At 41.7% G+C, this 27,312-nt stretch overlaps 1 protein-coding gene across 1 annotated transcript in view; it reads left to right on the forward strand.

The window, feature by feature from the left end:
* Positions 1-1,613: 1,613 nt before the first annotated feature.
* Itga8 (integrin subunit alpha 8) overlaps positions 1,614-27,312 on the forward strand; it is a 172,498-nt gene continuing 146,799 nt past the window's right edge. The window contains exons 1-2 of the mRNA XM_087896358.1: positions 1,614-1,994; positions 2,595-2,728. Of these exons, the coding sequence (XP_087752484.1) occupies positions 1,789-1,994; positions 2,595-2,728 (340 nt within the window). The 5' untranslated portion in view covers positions 1,614-1,788. The remainder of the gene's footprint in view (positions 1,995-2,594; positions 2,729-27,312) is intronic.

Raw genomic sequence — 27,312 nt, forward strand, 5'->3', positions numbered from 1 at the left:
AACCTACCGATGACCACACCCACTGGGGGAGTGGTACTAATTCTCCACAAGTTGTCATCTTTTGTTTTGTTTTTCAAGTCAGGGTTTCTCTGTATAATAGCTCTGGCTGTCCTGGAATTCACTCTGGAGACCAGGCTGGCCTCAAACTCAGAGACCCACCTGCCTCTGCCTCCTGAGTGGTGGGGCACAAATTGGCGTCTTATTTATCCACTCTCTGCATCCTTTCCTTCTAAGTAGGTGTCTTTGGACTCAGCTTGAACCCTTATCTTGTCTTTCATCCTCCCCTGATCTTTGGCCTTTCCCTCAACTTTTACGACCCTTCCTTGTTGCTCTGTTAGCCTGGGTGGAACTTCCTGGTGCATCTCTGCATTCTCTGCCGTCCAATAACTTAGCCCCTGAACATTTGAATCTCCATCGCCTGTCATGTTTTTGCTCTAGTTCTCTTTGCCTGGATCCCTACTGTCAGGATCCACTCCTCTTTCAGACCATCCGCTAGTTACTCCTTCTCACTTCAAACGTGTACATGATAATCATACTAGGTGATTAGTGTCTTCAATGTTTTCCTCATCTTCCTGTCCCATGAGGCCCAAATCTAAGTCTCCTATTCAATTTCCTACCTACAGTTGCATTTGTTTCCAGATCTCCTGAAAACAGCCAGAAACTGCTTGCCTTTTCGGCATCCATCCATCCATCCATCCATCCATCCATCCATCTATCTATCTATCTATCTATCTATGTTTGATTTCTGTTTGTTTTAACAACATCTCAGGCAGACCTTGTTAGGTTAGTCCAGGCTGTCCTCAAACTCCAGATGCCCACATGGCAGCTGCCTCCAGATCCCAGTGTTGGAGTTCCAGGTTTGTGTCACATCTTACCCTTCTTTCCCTATGCTGAAATTCTGTTACCTCAGTGCCATGCTGTTTTATCGCCCATGTATGTCCTCAAAGTCATTGATATCACATTTCTCTTCTCCTCGCTCCACCTTCAGGTTCCTCAAAAGATCAACAATTAATACTTGTGGGGTAAGAGTTCCTGTTGATACCAACTTTCCCCCAAACCCTGCTTTCGTAAACTGTGAACCGTGGCATTTCTGACCTTGCTGTTCTTCATCACAACCTCACAGGATCGGGGTTTGCTACCAAGTCATACAATGTACCCGAGATGTCTTTGAGGAAGATTGAAGAAAATCTACAGGATTTCTTTATTACTATGTCATCGGAGTAGGAGCGGAAGAGGGTTGTTACAATAAGATTTCAAATCCCATTCACAAAGGAAGAAAGTCACTGTTGCTAAAAATCCCTCAAGAGTAGAGGTGGTACCCAGATAATCACTGTTTTCTGGAGGTGGGATACACTTTTACATCGGAGCCGCGCAATTGTGTGAAAATACAATTTCGTTCTTTTTAGAACTAGAACACTACTTCTCCAAAATAATGACTTGAAATTTAGATGGCCTTTAAAATCTCAACTACTGTAGAAACCCAGCAGTCTCCAACAAGGCATCTGGAGATTGCCCCCGTCCTGGAGCGCAGGCTCCGGCCCGCAGCTTGGGAACCAGCCACTGGAGGGCGCCGAGAGCGCGCCGGCCCTAGACTGGAGAAGGTCGAGCGCGGGATCTGACGCTGTAAGCCCAGAGCCACGGGATCGCCGGCCGCACAGGACGCGGACTGTCACTGTGGATGCGCCGAGCTCACCAACCGGAGACACCGGCTTCTGGGGAGCATCAGACCTTTTCCTCCAGACTCCACAGCTCCCGATCCCGGGTAAACAGCGTTCGGGGCGGAAGGCGATGTTTGCGGGAACCCACCGCGGTCCCCCGGGGAACCGGGCGCCTCCGTTCGCGCGTCTCTGTTGCATCTCGGCCGCGCTGGGGATGCTGTGGTCCCCCGCGACGCTGGCATTCAACTTGGATGTGGACAAGCTCACGGTGTACACTGGCCCCGAGGGCAGCTACTTCGGCTATTCACTGGACTTCTACATACCTGATGTGCGCACGTAAGTTTCTGGGTTGGGTTAGTGGCGGGCTCCCGGGTCCTGTACCAGTTCCTCCTCGCCTGTCCCCGCAGCCTAGAGGAAAGGGAGTCTGAGATTCTAGCCAACTGCCTACTAGGAGTCTATTTCCTACCAGTTTCTTCTTTCATGGTTCATGCTAGATAGATGAGCCCTGTGAACCTTGAAGACACTCCACTTGTGTATAAGTCCGGATTCAAAGACAGGAGCGTCATACAATGGAGAGAATGAGACCAGATAGACTAATTTTTAAAAATAAAGATGACAATACAGTCTGTTTCTACCGAGCTCGTGTCTACTAAGGTCACGGTGCAAGTGCCTTAGGTTGCAGGCAGTTGGGATCTGTCCTCTGCTTTTCCTTATCAATCTCCACCTACCTCCAGCTAGATATTCAGAAACATTGGCGGCCTCTCCCAAAACCAGGTTTTTGATGTTCATAGTCTTCCAAAAAGAAAATCAAGTTTGACAGTCCTTCCATCGTAAATCTGTTTGTGCTCCCTATGGCAGTCCAGTGAGTATGCTGTTATGGACTGAATTTTGTGCGCACAGGTCCCTGAGAAGTGACTTTCTCAAACCCTTTTGTAGAGCCAGCGTCTTGGTGGGGGCGCCCAAAGCCAACACTAGCCAGCCGGATATCGTGGAAGGCGGAGCTGTCTACTACTGTCCCTGGCCCGCAGAGGGGTCTGCACAATGCAAGCAGATACCGTTTGACACCACCAGTAAGTGATGGTATTCCGCACTGTGACCCCTGGTTAAAAAAGAACCTGAGCCATTCCCGTGCCAACTTTGCATTCTCTTTGCCCTACTAACGTAAATCCAAGTGTTTGGCAGAATCTGGTAACTTCTGTTTCCCTAATGTTCCGAGGTGAGCATTAACGGGGTGTGGATGTTTGCGAGGAATAGAAAGATACACAACCTTGTGGGACGTAGTGGCGCATGCCTTTTATCCTATCACTTAGTTGGCAGAGGCAGGTGGGTCTCTGTGAGTTCAAGGACAGCCAGAATTACCACCTCACCTTGACTGTAGAGAGAATCGGGTTGTTCCTCAAATACAGATTTGGAAAAAGACTGGCTTCGGAGCATTTGTAATTTCTAGTAACCAAGTCCAGAGGCAAGACTTCCCCTGCAGTAGATCCAGACAGCAACCTGGGGTGCTTGCCGTTCTAATTCTTTACAGAGAGAATTTTCTTTCAAAATATTGGTCACTGAATGCAAAATACTACAGGCAGAGTGTAGATGGATTACATTCATTTCCAAAATCCCTAGACAGATGTTTCTTATTTAATTAAAAGGAAAATACATTTTAAACAATTCAGTCTGGTTGTGTTTCGTCTGCTGTTTTCTCTTTGGGTCCTAAGAAAATAATTTAAAAGTAATGTTTTGAAAACATTATCGTCAGTGTTTTAGCTTGTACTGCCCAAACGTTAGCATTCAAATGATATGTATTATCAGAGAATAAATATCGCTTTTCAAAAATGCAAATATGTCAGATCAAATGACAGGGTTTGACAAGGTTTGATGGACAGTTGTTTAACATACCTTGTACATAGCACAGCTATTTTATGACATCATTCTTGCTTTCCTTGTGTGTTTTTTTTTGGCTATTTAGATGTCATGCATCTAGAATTTATATAGAATGTCCATTTTCACAGAATTTTGATGAAGTTGATTGGGTGGTATGTACTTGTGACTTTAATTTGTATCATTTAGGTTGATAGGGAAGTAATTCCAGGGCTATGAACATGGGAACAATTTTAAAGAAAAAATTATACAAACCTTACCTTGAATTATGACTGAATTAGAAAAATGTTTTATAAAAGCATTTTTGAAATTGTATTTCCATGCCCATTGAGGGTCACTATATCTTGTTTGTTATTCTATTAAATAATTCAGCAGTTTGATGCCAGGTTTATAACCTTTTATTTTTTACACTTAAGTTTAGCAGCTGGAAAATTGAAACCTCTTGTAAATAAAGCAATAAAGTTTGAGTTCCTTCCTGATCTTTAGTTTAAGACCAAACTTCTGGGGCTGGGGAGATGGCTCGGTGGGTAGGGTGCTTGCTGCACGAGGATGAGGACCTGAGTTGCGATCCACAGCACCATGTCATAGCTGAACACCTAGGGCGAGCCTGGGACCTCAGTGCTTGCGTGGGTGGCAAGCAGGAAGATGTCAGGTGTTTCTTGATGAGCTGTTCTTAGCTAAAACTGTGAGTTCCAGCTTCTGTGAGAGTCCTTGCCTCAAGCAATAAGGCAGAGAGGGACTGGGAAGGGTAGAACCTCAAGCTTTGGCTTCCACATATGCAACCTGGGTAAACACACCAGCACACACGTATGCACATAGGCATATACCATACACACATGAATACACAAAGAGTTCATCTAAGACTTGATCACATGAGCCTGAAATCAATGCCATTTAAATTATATGACCCCAAATAATTTATATTTTTAAAGATTTGTTTTTACTTATCTCCGTGTGCATCTTTTTGTGTGTGTTGCATGTGTATGGGTGCCCATAGAGGCCAGAAGAAGGTGTCTGGACTTATGGGTGTTGTGAGGCAAATGATGTGGGTGCTGAGAATTTCACTCAGGGCCTCTGGAAGGATAGCAAGCAGCCAACCATTCAGTCATTTCTCTAGCCACTAATCTATATTTTTAAAAGGAAATTTAAATTCAAATCTTGACACATAAAGGTACCAATCACTGTGTGATTTGAATTTGCATTCAAGAAAAGAAGCATTTCAATTTCGACATGGTTGGTCTTTTTTTCCAAGTAGCAATGTCTAGTCATATAAATGAATTTAATAACTTTCTAGGACATTCCATAATGTATGAAACCAAGATGTAGTTAGTGTTTTCTTTTTTCTAGAGGAAAAATTGATGTCTGACCAGACAAGTTATACCTGAGTATCTTTGTAAGTGCTAATCTCAGCTAATGTCATAATTTAATAGATAAAAGCCACAGAATCCAGGCATCAAACTGACTTTTAAATTGACCTCTCCAACCAAAACTTTCCATGTTAAGTTGCAGTGGTTAATATTTTCCAACATTCATTCTAAAGCAATTGTTTGGGGCTTTGAGTTCACTTTTCGTTAGCAGCCTTGTGCAGAAAGCTTGTGTTTGGGTTTCCAGAATGGCCCACAGGAATGCACTTAGCCCATATTGTAGCTCGATTTATATTGCAGCAGAACAGAAGGGGAGAAGTGAGGACAACTTTGGCAATTACACACAGAGGAAAACACTACTAAGGAAAGACCTTTGTTACTCAGAGAATGCTGAAGTGGTCCGTAGCTTCTTTGTATGGTTCTGAAGACATAGCAGGGTTCTCAGCACTTAGGCATTGGGGTCATGTTTTGAAAATGGATACAGGATTTCTGTTTTGTGTTTATGTGGAGGGTTAGTAATCAAACCCTGTACCATGCACATACTAGCAAAATGCTGTGCTACTGAGCTACACCCTCAGCCTCTAGATGGATAGAGGTTTTTCTCCGTAGAGAGGTGCAGCTATTATACTTCCCAGCCACAGTCACAGTAATTTGAGAACTCATAATTGGGACAAAGGGGAAGAATGAAAGGGAAAAGAAATGGGTATTCCTGAAATAACTACACAAGATTGTGTGTGTGTGTGTGTATGTGTGTGTGTGTGTGTGTGTGATGGTTCTTCTCCCTGGGAGCACCAGGGATCCCCTGCTTCTACCTCCTCAGCACTGGGAGTGCTCTCCTGTGCCTGATGACCTAACCAATCTTCATACTTACGTGGCAAGCTCTCTATTGACCAAGTTGTCTCCTCAGCTCCAAGAAGATTATTTTTTCAAAAGCAGTGGAGTAAAAAAGGCTGCACAGTCTTTGAGAGAAATGAAGGATCAGACTGGAATTAATGCTTCCATGACCTATGAGAGAGAGAAGTTTCACTGAAAGATAAGGTAGAAATCTCTGGGAAAGAAAAAATAATTCCCGTGTCAACCGAGAGGGGGTACTGTGAGTCCAGAAACAGGTTTTTGTTTGTTTGCATGTTTGTTTTGTTTTATTTCTTTTGTCATTGCTGTTTTAGAAAGGAGGAGATCTGGGAGGGGAGCCAGAAGCCCAGAGATGGGCTGTATATTCCCGAGTGGGTACTGTTACTGCATGCCCAAACTGTCCAGTTATTCTATTCATATGGCCCAGGAGAATGGAATCGACAGTAGCTGTAAGTTGGTGCAAAGATGTGAACACAAAGAAGGGACAGCAGAAACCCTCAAAGTTGCTTTCTACTTGAGCATGGACTTTGTGAGCAGACGGAGATATTAGAATCTGGATGAAAGGTGGCCACCGGCTTCACCAACTCTGGGTCTCACCGTCAGTATTGTAGATGCATGAACTTGGTGAAGGTGGCAACAGGTACCGCCAACTCTGGTCTCATGGTCAACGTTGTAGATGCATGAACTCGAGTGGTGACTACGACATAGCAGCCCCTTTGTGCTCCTGTTCATAACTCCTAATCTCTTACACAAAACAACTATGTAAAACTCATTTTGTGAATCAAAAAACCAACCGCAAAACTATGGCTGAGACCACATGATGGCACAGTAGCAGCCGTAGGCTGTTTTCTGAACTTGTTCCAGAAATGGGAGAAAGCTGGTTTTCTTGGAGTGCAAGTTCAGGATTATGACTGGGTCTGTTGAGCCCCAGAATCACTGTGCACCTTCCCTCCCTTTACTCTTGCCCAACCCTCACCTGCCCAACACAGGTGGATCTGCAAATCCCAATGGAAATGTCTTCTTCCTCCAAGAGGCTAAACAAAGTGGCAATTTTGGCAAGAGTTTTGGAGAAAGCAAAGACTTAGAAGTAGGCATGTTCTTGGTGGAAATTATGAGTTGCAATGTCCCTGGTTTATTTAAGTTTCCACTGAATCTTTGCTCAGAGTCCTTAATGAGTTACCTCCACAGTTTTCCTGGGAAAAGGAAGACAATACCTTTTCTTGAGAAAATAGGGGCTGTGACTTAGAGACACGAGCAAGGTGGCATCCATGGAACAGTGTAGAAAATGTCAGGCACGTGTGTGACTATGTTGTCAGCATTCCTCTGTGGCGCTACCCACTATTCATGTCTTTCACCTGCCTGCTTTTCTCATTGTATCTCAAGGCAAGATACCTAAGAAAATCTGCTTATTCAACCATGTTGTTTCAACTTCTCCTAGCCTTGGGATGTTCACCATTTCCTGTTTTGCTTCTTAACCAAGTGTTCTCAGGTTAGACACTGAAGTAGCTAGCCATGTAATCTAGTTTTAGAACTTACCTTATTTTCTTTAAGACTAACTAACTGCCTCCTTTCAAAAGTTACTTGTTAGCTTAGTGCTTTTCATTTATCTTTACCTTATCAATCATCTTGGATTTCATTTTTTGCTATATCAAGTGATAAATACAAAACAAGAGGAAGTTTCCGATAGCCCAGGACTTCAAACGCATGAATACCGTCAAATTCTGGTCCTTTCAAGTCAAGAAGGAGGGATTTTAAAGGCAGCATATGGTGATGGGGGAGGTGCAGAGAGCAGATAATTTTCCTGCTCTGTACAAAATCAAGTCGTTCCCAAGATGCACTTCTCTCTTCTGACCCTCACACTTCAGTGTGGTGGAATTCCTTCTAGCTGCCGAATCGATTTCTTTCACTTTTGCCTCTGAATTGTGCCCCTGTCATAGAGAGCTTAAAACCTCACATCTGCCACATGCATGTGACGCTCCAAGGCTCGTTTCTTCTTTCCCCTCCACTTTGCACAGCAGTGTGTGGATGACATAAGAATCAGTAGAATACAATCCTTCTGGTAAAGGTTGGGATGAATGAACTAGACATTTTCAGCCACGGATCACAAAAGAGTAAATGGTTGACCACTGCAACCAAGCACCAGCCCCAAAATATTTGACAGATTTTGATTCTCAAGTGACAGCCTTGGAAGAGAAAGCTAATGGCATGTGCGAATTTATGGTCACAATGGTTACAGCAGTACTGAGTGCAGAGTTAGACAGCTGGGATCCACTCAGAGTTGGAGACCCACGTGAGAGAAAGAACAGGAAGAGGTAGGAGGTGCTGCTGATTTAAGCCAACTGAGAAAGACTTCCAGAATTTGCCTCAGTGTAGTGTCTTTGTGGAAAAGAGAGAGGAAAATAATCAAAAAACCAAATATTAGGTAATTCAATTAGGGCATTTCAAAGTTCCGGAACTGTAAGGGTTTTTTTGTTTTGTTTGTTTTGTTTTTGTTTTTTTGCTGGGGTTGGGCTTGGAACATGAAATTCCTTGTTTTGTGGGATCTGTTTTCTTTTGTGTTGCCTGGGCCCAGAATACGGACTGCTCTCAGCATATGGCTGTGGCGCTGGGACTGGCTTGTTTTGTGATAGTGTGGGCTGCGCCTCCACTTTCCTCATGTGTGAGGTGGGAACATGTGGGTGACAGGAGCCTTGCTTTTCCAGCCTCTCCCTCTCCTGGCACTCATTCCCGGGGCGAGGGAGGATCATGTTTTCTTCAGCAACAAAGGGAAAGGAAAATATAGGTCAGAGCTACCTAATGACAGAAGGAAGAACATGGATGTGATGGGATTTGGGAAGAGCCTAACGCTGCACTCCAGGAAGCTCAGTTGAAAGGATGGGGGAGGGGACTTAGTGATAACCTTCCCCTTTGAACATCCGCAAGGGAGCTAGCAGTGCCCATACAGACCTGTGATCTCAGCTATGTGGAAGCCTGGGGTCAGAATGTTGACAATTCAAGGCCTGTATGGGCTAAAGAGTGAGTCCTATTTCAGTTTGGACAACTGAGACCCATCTTTAGGTGGAGCTATCACTTAGTGGTAGAATGCTTGCCTAGTATGTGGGAAGTCAGGGTCAATCCCTAGCCCAGAAAACTGATATGGATAAGGAATGATAACGGGATGAGGCCTGAATCTGATTGGCAGAGTGATTTCTTGGTATGGATGAGGCCTTGAGTTTAAGTTCCATCACTAAATAAATAAATAAATAAGTGAAGTTGGACTACTCACAAATATACATAGATGAATTTATATATGCAGAAATATATGTTGGCATATGGAAGGTAATAGGTATATGAATGCATATGCAGAAATATTACTAGCCATATGCTCATCTTGACTGACCAAGACTTATTCAGCTGACCCTCGTCTTTTTCTGTGAACAATCCCTGAGGCTACTATGTCTAAATATGCTGGCCTCATAAAGACACCTACCACCCATTCCTAAAGGAATCTCCATTGGCTTAGACTTCCCCACAACAAACACAACTGAGTCCTGATAGGAGAAGGGAGGAGGCAGCGGACCCCACGGTGCTTAGCAACCAAAGGAGAGGGAGGAAGTAATTAGAAAGAGGAAGCCCTTGAAACTCCAACTAGAAATGGAAAACAGATCTGCTCCACGGCTAGTTGAGTAGTATGAACACTAGGCGCCTGTTGCTTAATCTGCAAAATTCTTTCAAGAAGCTGGAAGTCTGTGTGATGGAACAGGCTTCCAGGTTCTTGGCAAGAATACTCCAGGCAACAGATGCAGCATTCTAAGAGAAATGTCGAAAATCGTCTTGAAATTATTCTGAAAGAAGAAAACTGCGCTTTGACATTCAAGCTGATTGGCTGAGGTGTGTACTTGGAGCCCTGTGCAGATTCCTACATCCATGATGAGGATGAGGATCGTGGCCAACACCGTGGAGATGTCTTCATAGGTGCACTCAACTGGTACTGTCTGGCTACAGAAACAGATCTTTGTGGAAGATAGATAGAAAGCTAGTGATGATTTCATCAGAAGCATCCATTCATCTTTAAGACAACAAACATGTTTAGTACATTTAATGAAAATGTCTAATTTTTCAAAATTGAATTTAAGTGCATGCTTACCAAAAACATGTGTATCTGCACAGGAGGTGTATCTGTATAACAAATTCTAAAATAGATTAGAAGTAATGTCAGTCGTAGGCCACGTTGTAAGATCTGAGATAGGCAAACAAGCCGATTCGCTGATAGGTGGTTTATACTCGAAACACTCTGCCTCTCACAGCAGTCCTGCCCTGTTATGAAACGCAGATGGGAAGATCGCGGATGAATGTCACCAGACAGTCTGGGGGGAGTGCCCGTCAATCTCAGCCATGCAGAAAGGCCAGAACTGGGATCTCTGATGCTAAGGGTAGTACTGCAAAGGTCTGCTGACACCGCCAAAAAGCGATCCTCTGCTCTTCGGATTATTTTTGTAAAGATGAAGTGTCCATTACAAAACTGGGTCTCTCTTGAAATCCTTGCTGAACATTCATTCCAAAGGGGAGGAACCAGCTTGGAAGGGGCAGCAGGAGGGAGCTGGGGCAGCTTGAGGGAACTGGGGCAGCTTGGTGGACCATCTAGCTTCCTGATTGTTGGAAATATTTGCGAAATGTAACTGCTGAAACCCATAGAGGTACATACGAGCGAATTTTCCGGTAGGTAGTAACTTTATTTCAGACAGGGTGGATCATCAGCTTTCCCTTAGTGCTACAGAAAATTAACGCACACCTGAGGGGTTTTAAACAACACACATTGATTGTTGTGCTGCTTTCAAAATCCAAGTCTAAAATTGGTCTCCCTGAGCTAAAATCAAGATCTTGGCACAGCCCTGGTCCTCCTGGAAGCTCTTGGGAAATGCTGTTTCCTTGACTTTCCCAGGCTGCAGACTGCCCCACGCTCTGGCTGGTGGCCCTTTCCATTTTTAAAGCTCACACTGTTGACCACATGTTTCTCCATGGCTCTCTTCTGGGCCTCCTTTTCTGCTCTGCAGAACTCCTGTTAATACATTAATAAGCAGGAACCCCTGCCTGTCTTCAGGTCAGGTGACTAACATCTCAGTTGTATTGTAGACACATCTCTCCTTTATTGTTATTTATTCATAACTTATCTGTAGGTTTGTAGACATGTGGAGGCTATTAATTTGCTTAACCCAAGTGGCCAACAAGAGTTCATTGAGGGGATGATACTCTAGAATAGGTCTCAGCTAAGTGAAGCCTGTGAGGGAGAGGTGTTTTAGAGTGTTGTCCAGGGTAAAATCTGGAGGTGAATACATGTGGGCAATAGAGAAAGGCCTGCACTTGGAAAGAAGAGAGTCAGAGAAAGAGAACATTAGATCAAAGAGACACTGGAGGTAAGACTGAGTCATGATCCCTAAGCCACATGGTTCTGAAGGCCCATGGCCTCTGTGTGTATTTATTCACACACACACACACACACACACACACACACACACACACACACACTTAAAAAAGGATATAGGTATAAAAAGAAAAAGTATAAATGTAGCTTATAGAGGTTGGTAATTGTGTGCAGCCCGCCTTTTGACTGTGGTCATTTGAGATACTGTGATGGAGGCTCTAAAGCAAAGTGTTTCATAACAACTGTCAGAGACTTCATGGCAGTCATGGTTTCCCATCTCCATCACCTCAGGATCCTACAGTCTTCCTATTCCTTTGTCCACAGTTGACTCCTGAGCCAACTGAACTCATTGGTTCAAACAAACAAACAAACAAGCAAACAAACAAACAGTACCTGGAGTAAGAAGGAAGATTTGGTGGGCAGTAGATCTGGGAAGAGGTGCAGGGGAGTGCATTTGAACGAAATACATTGTATACATGTCCAAGCTTAAATTTTCATAGTTAAAAATAGCCCCTCAATGAGTCACCACTGAACGCACAGTTACCCAAAGAGTTGAGATTTGTAGACATTTTATGTTTCCCAAATGCAAACATACAAAGAACATCTCTTCATCCACTGAGGAAACATGGACGTTTTTAAGTACATTCACAATGCATAAAAACTAAGTCAACATTGTGCTAATGCAATTTCATGGAGTCAAAAGAGCAAAAATACATAAAGTGAACCAGAACCTTCTAAAGTCTTTCTAAAAGCCTCAGGCCATTTGGATACAGTACTCTTCTCTGGAAACACACTCAAAATAATGCCTTAGCAGGCTTCCATGCATTTGTTCTGCCTGACATGATGCAGCCATTCTGTGTCCAGCCAAACCATGGAAATCTTTTCCTAGAACTTGACTTTCCTTCCTGCTTTTCCCCTTCAGAGGGAATTGTGGTTTGGAGAGTTTGGGGGTTTTAACATTTGGCACTGTAATCTTTCAGGATTGTGATTTCAGAGATCTTGGATTTTTGGCACTGCAAACCTTATGAATTTTGCTCTTTCAGAATGTAAACATTTAATATTATGACCTGGGATTGTGTCTTTCAGTGTGCTGACCAGCATTAAATTATATGGTACTTTAATAGTCAGAGTTGAGATTTGGGTTTTATACTAAAAAAAAAAAATGGGAAGTTTTGGGTAGGAAGCAGGATTATTTGAATTATGGTGTTTTTAAAGGATAAGTTGAGCTTTTGGATAAAGAATGGACTATTACCAAGCCAGAACAGAAGCCAAGGGGATAAGGCAGGGACCTCTTACTACTGTCCAAAGAAGGAAAAAAGCTTGACATAAATAGGAACAGTGAAGAGTGAGAGATGGGCAGAGCTGGATTTTACATTTCAGTTAGTAGGATCTCATTCTGGATCAGATAAACTGTGTGAAAGAGAAATAAAAGTTTGGCTTTAGCTCCCAGGGCAACTGGACAGAGGCTGGGAGCAGTGGAGAAGGAGTCTGCCTTGGTGGGACTATCAAGGGTTGAATCCAGATATGAGAAATTTGAGAAGCTTATTTGACCTCCAAATGAATGTCTAACAGGCTGTGGGACAGACTCAGTCCTTGTGCAAGATGCCTGGGATTAAGTGTGGAAATCACGGGAGCTTTAAGACAATAACTTACTTTTGGGGCAAGTGTAGACCAAAAGGAGAGAGAGAGAGAGAGAGAGAGAGAGAGAGAGAGAGAGAGAGAGAGAAGAAAAGAGATGATATATAGATTGATTGAAACTGAGTCCCATAGTACCACAACCTCTAAAAAGGTATTGGGGGTTTTGGTGGTTTTGGTATTGGAAGAAAATGACCCCCAAAGGAGTTGACACTATTAGGAGACGTGGCATTGTTGGAGTAGGTGTGGTCTTATTGGAGGAAGTGTGTTGCTGCACTGTGGAGGCAGGTCTCATAAATGCTCAAGTCATGCCCAGTGAGACAGACCACTTCCTGCTACCTATAAGATGTAGGACTCTCAGCTCCTTCTCCAGTACCAAGGGCGTGCATGCTGCCACGTCCCTCCATGTGATAATGGACTGAACCTCTGAGCTGTAAGTGAGCCACCCCAATGAAATGTTTTTCTGAGTTGCTGTGGTCATGGTGTCTCTTCACAGCAACAAAAACCCTAAGACAGGCATAAAGAGGAGTGCACAAGGTATTGAGTGTCCTGTTAAATGAAAGTCGCGTTGTCAACAACAAACGTGATGTGGAATGAAACAATTTGCTTTCCTAACTGAAAGTTATGTATTTGGTTTAAAAAAGTAGTTTCAAGGAAATACGTCAAGGAATGATTGGGAGAAGATAACAGGATAGAGCAAGCATGAGAAGTTTGAAATGGGGCCAGGGAAATGTAATAATCAAACATGATTACCATAGCATGGTTGCAATATGATGGAAAATTACCAGAGGGAATGTACCAGAACAATACTGACTGAAAAACAGGGTGATACACATAGATGGGAATAGGTCAGGTTCTAAAATAAACAGGAAGTATAACCTTGAAGGATCATGAAGGAAAACAGCTCATTCTCAGTCCCACCTGGAAAGGAGGAGTTAAAAACAAAAACAAAAACAAAAACAAAAACAAAAAACACAGAGGGAAGTGGCTGATGCATTATGGATTGCAGGAAGAAAATGACCTTTTACTTCACTTTGACTTCAGATTTTTATCAATGCAGTAAAAGGCAAAGTAGTCAGCTGAGAATGAAGAGACCTAGAAAGCTGGAATGAGGAGCAAGTGTGGATGCTATGCACAGTCAGAACACATGGAATATTGCAGTAACAGAATAGCTAGACAATAGATTGACCACTGTTTCTGCATGCACTTGCTAAATGAATATACTTTTGTGTCTGCTCACCTCATAGCTTGGGTGTACCTGGGTGGGGTAGAATCTAAGGAAATCTCCTAGAGGACAAGTCCATCTTGGACATTGATTTTCCAAAGTATAAATTGCAGACAGAAGTCTGGGATTCTGTAGTGCCTATTTTAATAACATTAGGAATGGTTTGTCTTTTTTTAAATCATATTATGGCATGGATGGGATGACTTAGCAGCTAAGATGCCTTCTGTACAAGCCTGGCATTCTGAGGAGGATCCCTGGGGCCTACAAAAGGCTGGAAAGAGAGAATCAACTCGACAAGACTGTCCTCTGATCGCCACATGCATTGTAGCACATACACACCCAAGTGTGCAGGCACACACAAACAAATCTATTTTCAAAATTTAAATTGCATGAACTGTTTCATTAGATAAATGGCTGGGGTCATTTTTACTGCATCATCTTCTTACAAAGGAGATGGAATTCTAAGGAATATTCAGCCAAGCAACAGGAGTTAGCTTGTGTACATTCCCACATGCTACCAAGAGAAGCCAGTTTACATAACCCTTATTCTGAAACCCAATCGGATACTATATTTAAAAGCATTCCCCTGAGGTCGTATTGACATTTTCATTAGCCAGTGACCTTCCTGGGACTACCATACTGAGACATTTTCGTTATTCAATGCAAGGGAATGATTGGACATTAAATAGAAACATGCTGTACCTTTGACAAGTAAATGTAATACACAACCCATATTGAAAGCTCTTGGTCAAGGCATGTGATTCCAGGTGATTCCTTGAGAGAAAGAGAATTCTAAGAGAAAGAGAAAAATCTAGAAGAGGGACTTGAGGGAGAATAAGCATGAAAAATTCAAGGAGCCAAATTAAAGTCTCTTTAGTTGGAAGTGACAAGAATCACCCTGGTAAGACGAAGCTTCTATCTGGCTGACTTTTCAGTGAGAAAAACCTCTGCCACTGGGTTGAGAATGGGGTTGAAGATGGCACACTTGAGCAAAAACAGCCCACCAGCAAGCCATGTCAGCAATTGCAGCTGAAGGGCACGGTGGCTGCTATGAGGGATGAGGCAATAGAGCCAGAAAGAAATGCAGCGACTGGGGATTTGAGAGAGATTTAGAAAAGCAATCAGCAGAAAGTGATGATGGGATGGAACTGTGGACCACGGGGTTGATGAGGGTCGAGGATGTAATCCAGCAGACTCCTGACTTGGTTAGTGGGATTGTTTTATATCACACAAAGCCAATGGGCAAGACAGACATGACAGTCTGTCCATAAAACATTTAAGTCCTATGGGAAACCAGTGCATGAAATTTATTTCCAAGTAGAGGTGTGCTAGCAGCAGAAAATAAAAAAGAATTTAGGGGTGCAGAAAGATTCCATATTTGACTGAAACGTGTGGATTTTGTAGGTCAAGGAAAGCTTAAATCGGAGGAAATGATATAGAGACAGAGTTGAAAAGTGGTGAGTGTGTGTGTGTGCGTGTGTGTGTGCATGCATGTGTGTGCATGTGTGTGTGTGTGCGTGTGTGTGTGCATGTGTGTGTGTGTGTGCATGCATGCGTATGTGTGTACATCTATAGCTGGGGTTGTTAGGTAAGAGAGAAAACCATCCCAGCCAATGCGGATATAGCGAACTGAATTGCAGAAAATGAGGTTGAAGTTGATGGTTCCATCAAACAGTCCAACCACAGTCAGCTTTGCCCCGCAGCCTCTCTGCCACACTTGGGAGTTGTTTCTGTCTTGGTTCCTAAGCTAGTCTTCTACAGATGGATTATTATTTCTCTTGGGGAGCTTTTTGGTTTGTTTCTTTATTTCTAATTTCTTGCTCCTCTCGCTGCACCATATAAATCAGCAGAATTCCCGTCTTCCAAAATTGCTTACAGTGTCCCAACAAAAGTCCATATGTAATTTCAGAACAAACTTTACATAAAACTTTAGTCAAGTAACATATGAAAAACATTTCAAATAACATTATGTGATGTAGAAAACTCATTCATTTTTATTGCTAAACAAAACTCTAAATAGCACTGGCTAGCTACTATGGTTATTCAAAACAAGAAGCTGGGAATGGTTCTCTGTCCTATGAAAGATGATTTAGATATGGAAATAATTACAGAAAAATTAGGTTCTCATCCAGAGAAAAAAATATAAAATAGGGATATTGTAATATAATCATTACTATTCCTTTCCCAAACCCATCCATATGAACATTATTATTTAAGCTCTAAAGGCACAAATTTATTTTATTTAAGCATCTTAATATTTGATTACATATGGGGAAAAACATTGAAATTGTGGTTTTGACAAATGAATTTAAAAGTTTCACAATTTTCAGAACAGAATAATTCATTTTTCTATTCTTAAATTGTGAACGGCTGTATGAGTTTACCATGAGCAGAAAGTGTATCCAGGAAGTTGAATCCTAATGTCCTTTCGGTTGCCCTCTTACAGAACTCTATATTCAGTTACCTTAACCAGAAAGGAAAGAGAGAAGGCAGGCAAGAAAAGGAACTTCTGTGGCCCATTCTTGCCACAAAGAACCCAAGAAAGAGCCTTTCATCACTGATACAACTCTAAGATGACAAATTGTCTTTCAACCAGGTACAATAATTTTCTGAGGTCTTCCGTGTTCCCGAGAATGTGAAATAATCCTATTGGTAAATAATAGAGAAAATGCCTTGGACCGTTGTTAGTAACACTGCTTGGTGCCCACCACTAAAATCCATGGAGAATGAAGCTTCATGCAAAACACATTACTGCTTGAAAAATTTAAAATAACCAAATATGTTTTCAACTTGAAAAAAGAATTTACAGCCTTCTTTGTTTATTTGGTGTTGGCATTGGCACAGAACTCCATCGTATGCAAACTAGAAAAACATTCTGAGGACGAGCTATGTAACCAGTCCTTTTGTGTAGCCAAACTTTTCTTTGGGCCGCCAGCTCACAAATAGCAACACAGAGACTCTTTAGTAAGTATGAAAGTTTGGCCTTTACTTTAGGCTTGCTCACAACTAGCTTCTGTAACTTAAATTAACCTTTTTTTAAAAAATAAATAAATGTACGTTCTACCACATGGCTTTTACCTTTCTTCCATTCTGTCCATCTGTTCCTCTTCTCTCTGGTGTCCTCACCCTTCTTCTTCCCAGTGCTTCCCTCTCTTCCCAGAAGTCCCACCTATCTCTCCTGCCTAGCTCTTTATTAAATTCAGTTCTGTATTAAGCTAACCACAGTGACGCATCTTTACACAGTGTAAAACTTTTGTCATTTGTTTGTTTGCTCATTTGTGTGTTGTTATTTTGTCTTGGGATAAGGTCTTACTAGTTAGCCTAGACTGGCCTCAAAATCATAACATTCCTGCCTTTACCACCCAAGTGAGGGGACCACAAGATGTGCCGTCGAGGCTGCCATGTAGACGGGTTTAAGGAAATGATTTAGAGAAGTTGGAGATAAGAAGGATGGCAGAGAGAGAGAGAGAAAGAGAGAGAGAGAGAGAGAGAGAGAGAGAGAGAGAGAGAGAGAGAGAAAGGAGAAAGCAGGATGGAACTAAATGGAAAGTAGGAGAGAGCTACAGGAATGTAGGTAAGGGAAGCTCGGACATGGAGATCAGATAAAGTCTATGTCCTCTGGTGTGGAGAGCAGGGCATGGAAACTCAATCTGGCAGGCAAAAGTATGACATTCATTCATACCGCATGAGTGTTTGTACAATATGTACATACCTACTTACATAGAGAATGCATATGTGAGTTAAATCACCAATCCCAGTGATTGACACAATATCATTCAATCAGAATAAAACCTCCCTTGAGCGTCAGAGACAGAAAAGAGTCAGAAATTTATTTAAACACTTGAGAACTCCCCACAGTCAAGAATGGAGCCCCAGAGCTTTCTTTAGCATTTTAATGGGGGGGATTGAGAGTAATTCCTCCGGAAGTTTAATTTTCTGTGACATAAAACCCGGCTCATGCTCTTTTCTTGGGCTTGTTTCTTTGAGACAAAGGATTATCTGAGGCCATCATTTTATCTTGAACTTTACATATCAGTATTCTTCATTCTCACATGCAGAACTCCAACTTAAATGTAACCTTTACAGCACACATTTGATGATGATCAAGATTTAAATGTTTAAAGATTTCTTTCCCCTTTCTTGATGAAAACTGTCTGGACAGCTCCTGCAACAGCTTGAACAAAGTCCCTGAGGTGACAGACTTGGAAGTGATGAGTGAATGCTAGAGCCAAACTTATTGTATTTCCCAGTTGAAATCAAGAGCTTTATAATTTCTCCAGATTGTCCCATCTGGCGAAATGTTTGTTCACACCTGTATAGCTTCAGCTTTCCCGCCCCTTCCCCTGGTGATCTGTCCTCACTTCAGGTTTTCTCTTTCCACTGAACGCATTGGAGAAATCTTTTACTCATTTGTGTCCTGCGTTCTGCAATCTTGCACCCCACTGTTGATCTGAAATACATATTTCCCAATATAAAAAGACCTAAAGCTGGTAGACATTGCTACTCACTGGGATCTCTACCCAGACTGCCCCAAATATCAAATTTTAGGGGCACTCATATACGGCCCAGAAAACAGCATTGCTGTTTGCTGACACCCATGTGTGTTTCTCAGCTTGGCTACGTGTCTTTTCAGGGTATCTTCAGGCTTGTCCTCATCTCCACGCTAGAGAAACACATTAACAGGACATGTCAATCTCCCCAACCCTGACGCAGGCACACTTACTTTTTCAATAAAAGTGAAATTGTACTGAATAATTTATCCTGGGGAAACTTCTGAATGAATGCATGGGAACTGGGCCATTCATTCAGTAAACACTTGTGGGTGGCTTACAGGGTGCCATGAATTATTCAAGAAGTGGAAACTACAGAGGAGAGACAGGATAGTCCCTGCGCATGTAATTAATGTATGTTGTCAAGGGAGAGTCAATACATGTGGAGACTAAGACACCATCATCTCAGACAGTGGTGTGAGAACTGCTGCAAAGGACAAGAGTGTCTCCAAGAGTCAGGTGATTTAGGAGATGTGTGTCATGGGGAAGCGGCCATTTTAACTTCTACCTGAGCAATGAAGAGGAATCAGCCGTGGGCAAGCACAATGCAAAGAATATTCCAGACATCAGGAAGAGCAATGGCAATGGGAGAGTCTGGGTATATTCTCAGGACAGACCGTCAAAAATCCTAACTGAGGGAGTTTGAGGCAGCATGGAATCTATGTTGCCCCCTAGGCCACATAAGGAGTGTTTCCCTTTCCTCTCTTTTTCCCTGCCCCAGAGATATAATAACCACCACTGAGCAAAAAGATTGAATTTCTGCCAGTGGCACAAACCTTTAATCCCAGCACTCGGGAGGCAGAGACAGGGGGGTCTCTGTGAGTTCAAGGCCAGTCTGGTCTACAGAGTGAGTTCCAGGACAGGCTCCAATACTAAAAAAAAAAAAAAAAAAAAAAAAAAAAAAAAAAAAAAAAAAAAAAAAAAACCCTGTTCTCAAGCAAACAAACAAGCAAACAAAAAAGATTAAATTTTCAATAAATGGTTGCTCTGGTTTGCGTGATGGTTTGAATGTGAAATGTGTCCCACAGGCTCGTGTGTCTGGACACTTAGCTCCCAGTAGAACACAGTCATAGGAGGTTGTAGAAGTGATATAGGATGGGACCCGATTGGCAGAGGTAGGTTTCTATGGGGGATGGGGAACCTTTGAAAGTAGAACCCTGCCTTAGTTTCCATCTAGTTCTGTCTGCTTCCTGGTTGATAGAATGTGACCAGCCAAGCTCTCCCGGACGTGCAGAGCCTGCCTATTGGCGTGGCTTCTTCACTAGATGAATTGAAATCTTCTGAGACCGTGAACCAAAACCCGTGTTTTCTCCCTTCAGTCGCTCCTGTCAGTTATTTTGTTGTCAGAGTGAGAAGAAAAGTAACTAATACAATGGTGTTGGGATCCATGGCTTTTTGTGCTGAAATAAGCACAGCGGATAGGAATAAATTCAACATGATCATAAGCCTCATAAAATTAAAAGGCAAAAAATAAATAAAAAAAACGAGAGAAGGCATATGCAACACACACACACACACACACACACACACACACACACACACGGAAGTATCGATTTCCCAAACTTATGATTGATTATTATCCATCAGAAAAGCCAATAAACAAACTTAACAGGGAAGAATGAATTGTCCACAAACATATAAAGGTGATCAAAGTTACTATATTGGGGGAACATAAATAAAATAATAAATAAATAAGATCCCCTTTCCTGGCCAGGTCCCTAAGAAAACCTTAACTGTCCTGAATAGCAGATGCCCTCTCTTTTGCTCTGCTGGTGGGCCTGGGAATTACAGTTACTTTATCAGATGAAATAGACTTTTACAAGGATGCTTAGAGTCCACATGTATGCAGGTGAAATAGATGCACATACGTGGTTATCTAGTGGGATATAATACTATATAAGAATTTAAAGGAATAAATAAAGCGGCTAACACTTCAAAGAAAATTTTATCACACATGAAAATCATATGGATTTTCAATTTTTGTGCTCATATATTAAAATTTTTCTCCAATTCTGTCAAGCTCACTCTCCTCTGTTCTGGCTATGGTTTGATTTGACTTTGAGTGTAGTACTAGGCAGTTGTAACAAAGAACTGTGGAAGACTGCAGTGCCCAAAACATTTGTTGCTCAGTCCTTGACAGATGCAGAGCCTGGATATATATTTTTCATGAGATTGTTTGTTTATGTGCATGTGTGTTGAGTGTACGCAGAGGCCAGAGGTAGAGGTCAGCTGTCTTCTTTACTTGTTCTTCACCGGAGTTTTTGAGGCAGGATCTCTCGCTGAGCCTGAAGCTTGCCAATTTGGCTAGAATAGCTAATCAAAGGATTCTCTTGTTCCCACCTCCTCAGGGCTGGGATAATGTGGCATGCCACATCACATGTCTTTCACATGGCTGAGGAGGATCAGATCCAGTTCTTTCGGCTGCATATCTAGCACTTTGTTGCCTGAGCTGTCTCCTTCACTCCAGTATTCTTAGTAGACAGGCACACAATTCATGATGGTGGCACAGCTAGAGTAGGAAGCTGGCATGGGCGGAGAAGGACTTGTGACACTTATGAATGTGAGAAATCTGCGATATTGTCAGTTTTGCCAGTGTTTACGTAACCCTGTTCTTCTTTATGACAGAAAACTCGCCCGTGTATATATCCACATCTTCTTTATCCAGATTCTTCTGTTGATGAACAGTTAGGTTAGTTTTATAACTTAGCTACTGTGAACCATGCTCCAGGGCTGTGCACGTATCTTTGTGATGCATTCACCTGTAGTCCTTTGGTTGAATACCTAGGAGCAGTACAAACTGGGCTATATAATAGAGGTAGTCTCAGATTTTGGAGGAATCTCTATACTGATTTCCATGGTTACTGAATTAGTTTATATTCTCATCAACAGTGGTTTTCCTATTGAAGTTTTATTTTTTGTGAATTGACTTGGGGATTCCTTTATATATCAATTATATATTTTTGCTTCTCTTGGAAAAAACACATGAAATTTTCTTATTTATTAACTTTGTAAATACTTCCCTTCACTTGGAAAACTTTAAATTCTGCATAGTTACTTGGCTAATGTTTCCTGTCTTTGGACTTTGTTTCACCTGCCATTTATAATCTATTAGAAAGTTCCTAAGATAGAGTGGTCTTTTTCAGCTTCGTGGGGCAGATAATGCTCTCTTCTGCGTCAAAGGGCATGAAACCTGCCCTAAATGCTCTGTTTTGTCATTAGTGCATCAGTTAGGGTTGGGTTTGGTTATGGGTAGGAAAATAGAGTCCATTTTGCCTGTTACGATTGGGGAAGAAATTAACATAGCAGCTGAGAGACTTGTAAACCCCGGGAAAAAGAGCAGCTTCCATGGATTATGGAATCTAGAAGTGTGGAGATCATAGAACATAATCTCAGCTGACCAAAGCACACCGAAGACGTGGATGTCAGGACAACATCTGGGAGTGGCTTGGACACGTGATGAAGCATCAGATCTGCCACCAACCACTAAGAGTCTGCCTGCAGGTGCTATCAGAAAGGAACAAGCTCCCTATTTCCCACTTCTTGTTCATCCTGAATCCTCCTCATAAGAAAGTTCTAGAAATGTGTTTTCCAGGGTTTGGTTCTTGCCATAAAAGGAGACTAGAAGGGAAGGAACAGTTATGAGCAGTGAGAGCTATTGCCTGGGGCTACTTTTTAGTAAAGGTCAGGTCAGTTATATCAAAGCCAGCTTCCGTATGTGGAAGGCTCATTGAGCACCAGTACGTGGTAGATAGACATTGTATGATAGTATGGTAGGTTAGATAGTATGTGGTAGGTAGATATGATGTGATAGTATGGTAGGTAGATAGTATGTGGTATATAGACATGGTATGATAGTACGGTATGTAGATAGTATGTGGTAGATAGATATGGTATGATAGTATGGTAGGTTAGATAGTATGTGGTAGGTAGATATGACGTGATAGTATTGTAGGTAGATAGTATGTGGTAGATAGATATGGTATGATAGTATGGTATGTAGATAGTATGTGGTAGGTAGATATGATGTGATAGTATGGTAGGTAGATAGTATGTGGTAGGTAGATATGGTATGATAGTATGGTAGGTTAGATAGTATGTGGTAGGTAGGTATGATGTGATAGTATGGTAGGTAGATAGTATGTGGTAGATGGATATGTGGCACCCTGGTCATGCCAATTGGCATGAAAGACTCTCGTTCTGAAGAGGAAGATGAGAAATTAGAAGAGATCACTTTCAGCACCAACCAAATGTGTTATTTACCGGAAATGTTGTGAAATTACAATGGTTGGAATGTGTGTTTCTGTTGCAATGGAGGCTGAGCATCGCATGAGGTAGGCAAAGGCTCTACCAATGAATTCTGTTCTCAGCTTTCTCTTTACTTTTTATTTTGAGAAAGTCTCACTAAGGTGCCCAGGCTGGGCTTCATCCCATTCTGAAGTCCAGGAACTCTTCAAACTTTTGAGCCTCCCACCTTGGCCTACCAAGCAGGAGGACTAGATGCCTGTTTCACCAGGTTTAAACTAAAGTGAGAAAAATTATAATTTTTGAAATTGTCATTTAATCACATTTCCCCATTCCCTTTCCTCCCTCTAATCCTTCCCTGTACCCTCCCCACTCTCCTTGAAAATCATGGCCCCTTTCCATCAATTATTACTGAATGCGTATGTGTATTTCTATATACCTGTATATATCCCTATATATAATCTTTAAAAATTTCAGTGAATAAATTTGTTGATTTCATTACACCATTTCCATGCTTATTATACCTTACTCAAAACTGTCCAACCGTCATCATCCTCCCTCCTCAATATTCTCACTGATCCCCTTCTGTTCCCCCAAAACTCCTTCTGTTTTCATGTCATAAATGCATGTATGTGTATTTACCTTGATATTTCATAATGAAACAAAATATGTCATAGTTTACCTTTCTTCCTCCTCATTACTGTTCTTGCCTCCACTATCTTTAGACCTCTTTCTTCCTTTTTGCAATTCTATTTCTACTTTCATATGTATATGTAATATATATGTCTGTATATATAAATACATATTTATTCTTAAGTCTAGATTCCTCAAATAAGAAAAAAAAGATATTCACCTTTCTTTGCCTGTTTTTTTCCCATTTAGTGTGATAGTCTCTAATTCCACCTGTTTTCCTACAAAGTACATAATTTGACACATCAAGTGAATAAAATCTCATTGTGTGGCTTTGCCACATTTTGTTTATCCACTCACCTGTGGATGGGCATCTAGACTTCCCTTATCCTGGTTCTTGTGGATAATACAGCTATAAACACGACTGTACAAGAATCCCTGTGAAATGCTGACTTAGAATCCTGGTAAACACCCAGGAGTGGTGTCACCGGATCACATGGCCACTGGTTTCCATAACAGCCCCACCATATTACATTCCAACCAAGAGTGTATGTGAGTTTCATTTCTCCTGCAATCTTGCCAGCATTTGTCATCTGTTTTCCTGATGACAGTCATCTGGTTAGTGCGACTTGAAATCTCAGTGCAGTTTTTATTTGCCTTTTTCTCGTGGTTAAAAATGTAGAATTTGTTTTCAAATGATCTTTGGCCATCTTTATTTTGTCTTCTAAAAGCTATCTGCTCAGTTCATTAGATTACTTGTTGATCAAGTTTGTTTCTCCCTTGTGAAACAGAATTTTTATTTGTTTAACTACTTTAAATTGTGTTCTTATTGTATGTGTATATGATGTGTGTGTTGTGGGCACACGAGTAGAAGAGGACAACTCTTGTGCAACCAACTCTCTTGTCCCACCTTTATGCTGATTCCAGAACTTGAGTGAAAGAACTCGGGCTTCTGTGACTGGCACCTTTCCCACTGAGTCACATCACCAGCCCCAAACAATGGTTTTATAACAAAATGAAATACGATAAGATAAAATGGAAACCATCATATTGAAGTTGGATAAGAAAAGCCAACAGAAAAATAAAAGAGATCCAAGAGAAGTCACAAGAATCAGAGACTCACTCATTTATAGATTCAGAAATCCCATAAACATACTAAACTGAGAATTGTAATATATACACATACATACATATACACACTCACACACACAAACACACACAGAGGGCTGGTGCAGAGCCATGTAGCTCCTGTGATTGTTGCTTCATTTTCTATGAGTTTATATGAGCTCTGTTCAGTAGATTTAGAGGTTTTTCTTCTCCTGGTATCCTCCATCCTTTCTCTTCCCAAATCCTTTCTCTCATTTTCCATGGGATACCCTGAGCTCTGGATGGAGGGATTGATGGAAACATCTCATTTAGAGCACTGTGTTCCAAGGTGTCTCTCTCTCTCTCTCTCTCTCTGTCTCTCTCTCTCTCTCTCTCTCTCTCTCTCTGTCTCTCTCTCTCTGTCTCTCTCTCTCTCCATAATGTTTGGTTGTGGGTCTCTATATCTGCTGCAGCAGGAAGCCTCTCTGGTGATGGCAGAATAAGGCACTGAGCAATGAGTAGCAGAATATCATAAGGAGTTATTATATTGTTACTTTTCTGAAAAATGGTCAGTAATATTTAGATTTACCTTAGGTCTCTGGGCTATCTGGACTCTGGTTCTTGGTCACCCAAGCAGTGTTAGGTATGGGTTCCATCTCGTGGAGTGGCCTTAAGTCAAACCAGACCTCGGCTGGTTACTCCCACAAGGTTTGTGCTGCCATTGCCCTAGCATGTTTTGCAAGGGCAGATTGTAGATCAAAGGTTTTGTGTTTGGGTTGGTGTTTACCTTTCTCTTTTGGTAGCCTGCAGAGGACCTTTCCATGTCATAGACACTAGAACGTAGGAGTAAAGGTTCTATGTAGGCTCAGACTCAACTTCTCCATGTTCAATGAGTTGTGTGGTTGTTGCCTTCTGTAAAGGGGCCTTGCTGTCAGTTTGTGGACCCTAACAGAATTTTTAAAAGACGACTTGTGGATGTTCAGGATCAATGAAAGAATAACACACCCCCATGAGAACAGATCAGGGAAAACTGAGAGGAATCTTCTCTATTACAGTGCTTAAGCTGGAAATGAAATCAACAAAATGCATTCATTGGTATTCTTCAACTAGAAAAATTTGTTTCTCCAAATAATCACAGTTTTCTCTCTTAATAAAGTTATCATTCAGTTCAGTGTGTAAAAGCAAAACAAAACAAAACAAAAAATACTTGAGAGACACCCAGACAGAATCACATAATTCAGTCCCACAACACAAAGCCAGACTTGGAACCGAAATTATTTTCCTCGTAATTTTATTCCTTACAGAAGCCCGAGTCTCTTAAGTCCGTTGGGGATCTCTTTTAACTGTGAGTGTTTGAGTTGCCAGTCTCCTTTTCCTGACTTTACTAGGTTAGAAATTTCAAAGCCACTCCAGTACTTTCTCCCCATGCTTAATCAAAGCCACATTGACAATCTTGTGAGGTGTCACGTATTATTCCTGAGCCCCACAAATCACTAATAATAACCCATTATGCTTGTGTGTCTGTGAGTTCCTTTCTAATTCTTAGTTGTAGGTTGACTTTCTGAGTTTCTTATTAGTTACTTTTTAATGATTATGGACATTTGGTCAGATTTCTGGAATATTCTGCTTAATGTGAATGTCAATTTTTATGTATCTTCATGCCAACTCCTGATTATGAACTTGGTGACTTTTGGTCACCTGCAAAGTGGCAGATCAGCCTCAAACAGAAGGACTGAGAACTCCCAAAGGTTGAGCCAATCAGCCAAGATCACTCAGTTAGGGGAGGCAAGATTCTTTGGCCTTGAGTTTTTGGTCACCCGTGCTGACTAGTCATCAATGGCAATGTTTATGAATTCCATTTTAGGCTTTAAGCTGCAAGATGCTGTGGTTCTTTGCTCATTGTGTGCATTTGGGTGAAAATTTCCAGAACTTGTCTTTAAAAAAAAACCTCCAGAAACATCAAAGTTAAGAGTTTTGAAAAGGAAATTCATGATTTTCTACTAACATGTCACAATGTAAATTTTAGATTCAGATTGAATATATTATTCTTTTTAAAAAATGTCTGTAGTCATAAGTAAACTCGGCTGAAATCTTAATTAGGTGTTTATTTTGGCCTTACCTAATAGAACTTAAAACTTCATTTTGTAATGTATTTATTTGAGAGGCAAGGAAGAAAAATAAAAATCTGTATGACAGGAAACACATGCAGATAAGATGGCTGAGGACAAATGTCCTTAGGAATTCCTTAGCTATTACTATAGAGTACCGTGGAGCAGGGCAGATGAAGCCAAGGGGCAAGTCAGTTGACTAGGACTCAAGGGGGAAGGGACTGATCGCTGCTTTGGATTGGGACTTGAAGTGTGTTACACTTGGGCTGAGTTTCTCCTTATCTAGCGTCTGTCAGGCTGAGATCTGCAAAGAGAATGGAAAACTGTGGTATTATGGACACGCGCTTCTCAGTTAAAAGCCAAGTCCTGAGCGTCTGTTCATGATTGTTTCTGATGCATGCTGAGACATTTGGTGCTCAACTGGCCAGGGAGAAGGTTGTTTTTAAGACTTATTTTTCTTATGTGATGTACGTGTATTTCTACGTGGGTGTGTACCATCTGTGTGAATGGGTGCCCATGGAGTCCGGGAGAGGATACTGGATCCCCTGAAACTGAAGTTATGAGTAGTTGATTGTGAGTGTCTCAAGTGGGTGCTGGAAATTGGCTTCTTGTCCTTTGGATGGGTAGCAAGTATTCTTAATGGCCGAGCACTCATTCTAGCCCCAGGGGAAGAATTTTACATCTGTTAC

The sequence above is a fragment of the Myodes glareolus genome, chromosome 14 (assembly GCF_982192425.1).
Source record: "Myodes glareolus chromosome 14, mMyoGla1.1, whole genome shotgun sequence".
Lineage (NCBI taxonomy): Eukaryota > Metazoa > Chordata > Mammalia > Rodentia > Cricetidae > Myodes > Myodes glareolus.